This window comes from Poecilia formosa, unplaced genomic scaffold (assembly GCF_000485575.1).
Source record: "Poecilia formosa unplaced genomic scaffold, Poecilia_formosa-5.1.2 Scaffold22, whole genome shotgun sequence".
In the NCBI taxonomy this organism is placed as follows: domain Eukaryota; kingdom Metazoa; phylum Chordata; class Actinopteri; order Cyprinodontiformes; family Poeciliidae; genus Poecilia; species Poecilia formosa.
In genome coordinates this window covers 879,043-886,479 of record NW_006799961.1, presented here as the reverse complement: position 1 = coordinate 886,479, position 7,437 = coordinate 879,043, and the positions used below count along the sequence as shown (strand labels likewise).

The following is a 7,437-nucleotide window of genomic DNA, read 5'->3' as shown; positions in this document are numbered from 1 at the left end:
CCCATGCTTCTCAGCAGCATAGCAATGCTTCCCTTTTCTTAATATTTCAATAACACTGCGGAGAAACTTGGCTTTGCTTCTGGCCTCCGCAGTGCGGCCGACAGCCTGGGCCTGGTACGGGGGGTTCACGTCTGGCATGACAACTCTGGAGATTCCCCCGATTGGTACCTCAAACAAGTGGCGGTGACAGAGGTAGACGACAGCGGTTTAACGTCTGCTTGTCTTCCCAGTCTGTCCGCTGAACTGTTTCTCCGCTTGGAAACCAGGTGAGCAGAGGGCCGGCGGCGGAGCGCTCATGGTTGTTTGACGGTGAACTCTGGTTGTCTGTGAACGAGGGCGACGGTCAGGTGGAGAGGAAGCTGCGCGTCTCCTCTGGGGAAACGCGTCCGGTTAAGGTGCAACAAGTGGATGCAGGCATGAAGCCTGGTTTCGTGTAAGCCGCAGTGTGACTCTCTGTTTCCTTATGTGTGTTCATGCAGATGCTGTTTCTCAGGTTCTTTGACTACTTGGCTGACTTCCACATGTGGCTTTGTGTGTACAGCTGCCCCAGCCCCAGCTCACACACACACACTCAAAGACTTAGTGTTTGCCTGCTTCTCCTGTCCGGGTATGCGTGTGCCAACACCGTCATCATATCGCATGCAGACGATCAGGTGGGTGGAGGCAACCTTGACCACCACCACCATGTTGTACCACGGGGATCACAGAGATGTCCGGGGATATCATGTAATAATTAAGTCACTTTATTGATCAGCTTTGCTGGATTTTATTTAGGGGTATCAAAGGAAAGGTGGCTCAATAAAACTGCACACCACTGTTTCATGTAAAAAGTTTTTTTTTGTCCACTTTGCTACAATTTATTCCTCTACGAATTAAAATCTCAGTGAAATGCACTGAGGGCTGCCTTAACTGCAAGGTATACTGTCTCTTTTTTTTTCCTCCCTACTAACAGCGGCCATTTGAGGTGGGCGTCGTCGACGTGTCGGCTGTTTCGTTCACAACTGGGCTTCAAAGTGTGATGGTTGTGTTGCCTGTAGCAGCACTGATATCTTTCCTGTTTCGACTGACTGGGAACACTCGGTCGGGATCGGGAATTCAACGTGCAAAACGCGAAAAAACTCCACATGATGATTTTCAGGGTCAGGTTTGATCAGACTCTTTGGTTCCGTCGAGCTTCGTGGTTTCTGTTGCTTTATTTTGTTGCGTTGCCTTTTGCGTGACGGTACCTGCCTTGCCTCGTTTGTAACACCTTGCAGAAACCTTTTCAGCAGACAACAGTGAGTTGGATTGTCATCTGTCTTGGGACGGCCGCTGGAGGTGGAAACAGGAGGCCTTGAAGAAAAAATACCAGGTTGACCTTTGAATAATGCCTCATAACTTCCCTTTCGCGGCAATGATATTTCTGAAGTCAAATTTCTGGTGTTATAGGATTCAGATGTCAACTCAATTTCCTCCATTCGTGAAAGTAAAAGCATGGATGAAGAGTCTGCAGTCCAGACAAGAAATGACGATCGGCTGCAGAAACTGCTGCTGACTTCTAAAGGAAGAGCTGAGAGACGTTTACCTGAGCAGGAACGGTTTAGAAGAAGAAACGCAGAGCAAAAAAAAAAGCAGAGGAGACCGTCGTTCTGGTGTCGCTCCCTGGCCTGGGCGCTGTGTGCGCTGTTGTCTCTCTCCTGCTTGGTGGTCACAGCTGAAAATGGAATGAGGTAGAGCACTGCTTGTAGCTTTACCTTTCTCTCTTTTTTTAAAGAAAACAGCTGTAAACATCATTAATACTTGAACAATATGTACAGTATGTATGTGTGGATTTTCTTCTGTCAGATTCAGCAGCAGCCAGGTTGTGCTTTGGATACACTCTCTTTGCGTTTCTCTTTTGGTCTGTATGTTCTTCATCCAACCAGCTCTGGTAATAACAATAACAATTCGTTGAAAAAGAAACACATTTTAAGCAAACTTAGAAGCTCTTCCTTGCAGTTCATCAATAATATAATTCTGTTATTTATTCCCTCCAGATATTTGGGATGACATTGACCGTCTGCTTTTGGTACAAGAAAGCAGCGAATTGCCATTGCTTTTTCAGCAAGAAAGATCCTGATGAACCAGAACAGTTCATAAAGTCTGATCTCTGTGAGAAGACTTCCTCGTCTGTGGAAAAGGTGAAAATGAGACTCCAAGTTTGAAATCCCGTGTAATTTACAAAGTTTTATGAAGTGACACGACAACACTTGGATGCTTGTGGATTAACTCGATACTCTCGGCTGCGGGGATTTTCATTTTAGGCTTGCTTGTTTCTTTTTGGTGGTCAAGTTATCCCTCGGTTCAAACCCAACATGGACGAATGTATAATCAGAGGTGTTTTCCGCTCTGGTGTTCAGTTTCCATGTTTCTGCAGCTGCTCAGGGCTCGCCACCTGCGTCTCGCTCGCCCGCCGGCTCCGGCGGAGCTGAAGAAAACTTGTGGAAAGAGGAGGAGAGAGGCTGTAATTCGGGAAATGCTCAGGTTTGCCTTTGTGTCTTTAAATGCATTTGAAAAAGTTTGAAACAAGAATTTACTCCCCCCCCCTTTTTTTTGTCATGTAGGGATTTCTCTTCCTGCACCCTTATGCTTCTCCTGATGGTGTGTATAATCTCTGGCAGCTCAGTAAAAGAACATCAAAACCTCAACAAGGCCGTAAAGAGACACTTTATAAGGTAAACACCCAGACGTTGCATCGATGCACTCCAGACATAACTCATAAACACGGAATAAAAACATTTCTAATATCTTTTGACAGACACAATTTTACATTTAGCTCCATAAAAACACACGAGGACTGGTGGGAGTGGACGCAGTCGAGTATGCTCGACTACCTGTACCAGAATTCATCAGCAAAACCCGAAGTGAGCCACGTCAACAATCCTTAAAAAAAACAAAAACATCTGATATAAATGTCCATTTTATACATAAAATATACGTAAAGTTTTAATTGTTTTTTTTTTACTTTTCGTATTTTAAGTTAAAATAAAAAGTAATGGTGAGAAGAATAATTGATGATTCTTTTTAACACGTCGTTGCATTGAATGATCTTTCAGCAGCCACACGTTGTCATCGGAGAGCCCGTCATACAGAAGACAGATGGCTCCAGCATATTTCAGGTAAATTAGAAACATTCACAGTACGAAATTTTTCTGTACATCTAAAACATGCTACGACACAAAAAGTTATTTGGGAAGCCTCAAGGCAGCATATGCTATGATTCGTTTAGACACCATTATATATTTCTAACAAGATTTTCTTCAAATAATATATTCTTAAATTAAATACTCTCTAATGATATAAGAGTCTTCACGAATGGCCAAAAAAATAGTGTTACAGTTTCTTTAGACTGTTTTACTTTATTGATGTCAATTCAGAATCTATCCAGATTCTGAATGAATAACTAAAATAATAATTTGATCATCTTTGCTGTATAATATTTGGTACAGTTTTTGGAACTAAAGCTTGGTTCTTGCCCGTCTTTTGCTTAATGTGTTGTTTTAAATGTATTTTCATTCGCATGCCCTCTGCCAAACTCAACATCATTTTCAATTTATCCCAGAATCCCGTGCTGACAAATCCACAGACAGAGAAAGCTCCTGCAGTCAGTTTAGGCCGCACAAGGTGAGACCCGCGCAGACACAAACATCGTTTCCTTATGCCAATAACTGCTGATGCTGACTCTGTGACGTTATGTGTATTGCTTTGTTTTATTTATTGTTTCTCCGCAGGTCTGAAGCCGCATCAAAACTCAAGACTTTGAAGTCGAGCAGCTGGATGGGCCGATGGATGGTGGCCCTGAAGGTTCAGTTCACCTTGTACAGCCCTGCGCCTCACTTGTTTAGCAGTGTGAGTCTGATATCTGAGCAGAGCCCTGATGGTGTACTGCTGCACTCCGTCAAAGTCCAGTCAGTGAGGGTGTTACACACCACGGAGCCGTGGGACTACGTTGCCATGGTTTCCAAGGTAAACTACTCATTCTAACCTGGCAGAAACACACCTGAAGTAAACAGACTGAAGTGATGTCTTCTCTTCCACACCAGCTGCTCTTCCTGCTCTTGATTCTACTGCAATCCTACAATCAAGTGTCCATTGTTGCACAGCAAGGGCTGATGGGATGCAGGAGAAGACCTTGGATGTGGCTGGACGTAAGTGAACCAAATCTTCAGTCACATCCACATGGACTGGGTAAACAGGGAGACATGCTAAAATTATCCAACACACTTATGCATAAAGGGCCAAGGTAGCTTTTCTGAAAGGTTAGCCTACCTGAATACTTTAATAAAGTCATAAACATGTCTGATGATGATTCAGAAATGCTTCACTTTTCTGCTCTGTCTCTCCTGCACAGGTCAGTCTGCTGCCAGTGACTCTAATCTGTTATTCCTGTTTGACCTATCACTCCGCCATGATCATGGAAGTTGTGAGTTTGCTGCAGACACAACACAGAGGACATGTTGATGTTAGCACTGCGGCGAGCTGGGAACAGGTGAGAGACTGAAACAAAGGACGGCAGGGAGATTATTGTACCATTATTATTTGTGTTTTGTCTGTGCAGAATATTCGGACCCTGTGGGGGGTTGTCCTCTTCCTCCTGACCATAAAGTGTGTGACTCTGCTTGGAATGAACAGAACATTAAGTTCTTCAGCTGCAGTTCTTACACAGACACTCTCCAGTCTCTTTTGGCCTGTGGTAAAAAATATATATTATACAGTAACAATGCTGCTGAAAGTTCCCAAAATGTCACAGAACTTTTGCTTTAACTCGAACATTTCTTTCTTACAAGGTTTTGTTTACTGATGCTCTTTCACCTGGAAGGTTTCAGGCCTGATCCTGCTGCTGGCACTGTCCTGTTCGGGTCACCTGCTGCATGCAGGAGGCTGCTGGCCTTTCAGCTCGGTTTCTCACTCCCTGCCGGCTCTGCTCCGTCGCTACCGTGGACTCCAGGTCAAAAAGAACCGCCTCTGCTCAGGACAGGATTTCTCTCACTGGGCCGTTCTGTTTCTGACAAATACTGCTGTGCGGACGGCGATGGTACATATTTCCAATTGAACAAATGGAGCTCACAAGAGGATTTTTATATATTTGAATAGCTGTTGCGCCCCGACAGCCACATGTCTTTCTTTCAGGTAATTGGGGTGATATCCTTATTGGTGAAAATGGCGAGAAGACCTCAGAGCAGAAACATTACTTTTACCACAGGGGAACTATTAAGCTACTTAAGAATGAAGGTGTCTGAATTCACTGGACGGCAAAAGCGAGTGAGGATGGACGATCATGATAAAAAAAGGGTAATAAAAAAACATTAAGCTAAAAATAAAAATTAGATAGTATAGTATTAAAATACATGTAAAACTGAAATAAATTTTAAAAACCATGTGATGACTCCACATAAACTGAATTTGTTATAGTTTATTTATTTACTAAAGGTCTTATAGCACCAGAATCCTTTATTCATTAACAGAATGCAGATTGTAAGTTAGGTTGAGGCATACAAACTACCTGTCAGATACACATTCAATATTTTTATTTGCTAGATCAAGAGAAACATTTCATATTTATAGGGAAAAAAATACAATCATCTGTCTAAACTTGTTGTCTGCATTCGGTAAAAGACCATTAATTTTTCCAGACTCATGTTCTTGAGGAGTTGGAGAGCTCCATCGACGAATTGTTGTTCAGACTCGACGTCCTTTCCAACAGCATGAACCAAACGCATCGCTACAGAGAGGGGGACAGCCCTGTCCTCCCAGCCTCGCCACAGTCCTCCAACATAGACGCTCAGGTGAGGCAGACGCCATATCCAACATAAAAAAACGTAGTTATATAGTTCTGTTGTGGAAAATAAAACTTACATGGCTTCATTGATAGTCATGGGAAAACTAAGTAAGTAGATGTGCTCTCAGCAAACTCACACCGAGGTCTGATCTCTTACTGCTGGCCTTGGTCAGCATGGTAAATGTTCCAGTTCAAAGCTGGGTTAGAAAACCAATGAGCAAGACTCACTTTTTCAGAAGAGTGACTCTGAGAAAGTTTCTTCCGTATGGATGTTTGACAATAAAGTATACAACACAATATTTGGCTTAAAAAACTATCAGAACCCAAAGCTTTATGCTGACTCTCTGGCATGGTGACTTCATCGACTGCATGGAAGCACTGCAATCAGTGACATCCTTTGTAAGCTAAATTATTCTGGAGTCAAATTTGAGGCCATGAGTCTAAAATTGAAGGGCTGAAAGGAAATAAGCGAGGTTCTGTAACGGCCCAGTCAAAGTCCAGAAGTGTTGAAGAAGAACGACTGAAGACACCAATAAAGTCATGATTTATTAAGACATCAGATGTACAGTACATTGTTTTCCAATGGCTAACGATCCTAAGCTGTTTATGGTTCTGTCAGGAATATCTGAAGTCACAGACTGTGGTGAAAACACAGAAAACCCAAAAGTCACATGAAGTAACAACCCCACCTGCAGCTCGCCTGTTCAGGTAACAGAATTTGACTTGCAGCTTTATCCTAAAGCAAATATCAAAGTGCACTCAAATCTTCATTGCTATTACCTCCAGGTCCAAGGTTGAAATGGAAACCCCCAAAATATCAGAGGGTACAAGTGAGACGCTAAAAATTAAAAACTGGATGGCATCTCCAGAGTCGACCTCCTCCGAAACGCTTTGGTCAGAAGATATTTGTGAGAAACAACCCGAGCTGCAGGCTGGAACCAATCACAGCTGCTGGTTTACTGGAACTCACTATAAGTTGGTGGAGGTTCTGGTCCATAAGGAGCCCGAACCAGGAGAACCATAATCCATTGTTCTTGTTTGTAAGCAACTCTGGGAAAGAAACGTCTCCAGCAGATGCCATCAGATGTTTTGCTGCCACTGTTTGTGTATTGTTTTCACAGAATTTATAATGCAGATTGCAGTAAATAAATGCAACCTGCGTTTATTTACTGCCATAAATAAACAGAGACAGCTGTGATTAAAAGAAATATAACAAAAAACCATAGACTGAAGTCTGACTGTATGTAGTCTATAAAACATTTTGTAGCTTGTACTAATATCAGAATAAAAAAGAAATATGCTTCCCTGATGATATCTTTAATTTCACATAATAGTAAAATTGTTATTTGATTCTGTATTTAAAAAGTAAAAATGTGATTTCAATCTGAATTTAGATGGGTTATATGCTAAGCTATTATGTGCATAAATATCAGTCAAATCTAACTGGAAGTTAACAAGACTTTCAACTTTCTGTGCTGGTTTTTTAAGCCAGACATAGGAATGTAAAATTATTTAGCCATTTTCCTTGGCCAGCCTCAATAGTTAAGTTGTTTTTTTTATGTTTTTTTTTTTTTTTGAGTTTTTCTAAAAACACTATTAGTGGTCCATTCACTAACTTATTTTCTGTTTTCAAGATTTCA

The 7,437-nt window shown here is 42.1% G+C and overlaps 1 protein-coding gene across 1 annotated transcript in view; it reads left to right on the top strand.

Moving 5' to 3' along the window:
• pkd1l1 (polycystin 1 like 1, transient receptor potential channel interacting) overlaps window positions 1-7,103 on the top strand; it is a 33,930-nt gene extending 26,827 nt beyond the window's left edge. Inside the window, exons 53-74 of the mRNA XM_016669333.1 lie at window positions 64-192; window positions 267-395; window positions 480-653; window positions 953-1,139; window positions 1,257-1,351; window positions 1,429-1,709; window positions 1,825-1,909; window positions 2,016-2,159; window positions 2,396-2,502; window positions 2,583-2,693; window positions 2,777-2,882; window positions 3,075-3,137; window positions 3,533-3,642; window positions 3,750-3,984; window positions 4,062-4,166; window positions 4,370-4,507; window positions 4,577-4,711; window positions 4,838-5,053; window positions 5,149-5,310; window positions 5,652-5,804; window positions 6,417-6,505; window positions 6,584-7,103. Coding sequence (XP_016524819.1) covers window positions 64-192; window positions 267-395; window positions 480-653; window positions 953-1,139; window positions 1,257-1,351; window positions 1,429-1,709; window positions 1,825-1,909; window positions 2,016-2,159; window positions 2,396-2,502; window positions 2,583-2,693; window positions 2,777-2,882; window positions 3,075-3,137; window positions 3,533-3,642; window positions 3,750-3,984; window positions 4,062-4,166; window positions 4,370-4,507; window positions 4,577-4,711; window positions 4,838-5,053; window positions 5,149-5,310; window positions 5,652-5,804; window positions 6,417-6,505; window positions 6,584-6,821 — 3,192 coding nt within the window. The 3' untranslated portion in view covers window positions 6,822-7,103. The remainder of the gene's footprint in view (window positions 1-63; window positions 193-266; window positions 396-479; window positions 654-952; window positions 1,140-1,256; window positions 1,352-1,428; window positions 1,710-1,824; window positions 1,910-2,015; window positions 2,160-2,395; window positions 2,503-2,582; window positions 2,694-2,776; window positions 2,883-3,074; window positions 3,138-3,532; window positions 3,643-3,749; window positions 3,985-4,061; window positions 4,167-4,369; window positions 4,508-4,576; window positions 4,712-4,837; window positions 5,054-5,148; window positions 5,311-5,651; window positions 5,805-6,416; window positions 6,506-6,583) is intronic.
• Window positions 7,104-7,437: the final 334 nt, after the last annotated feature.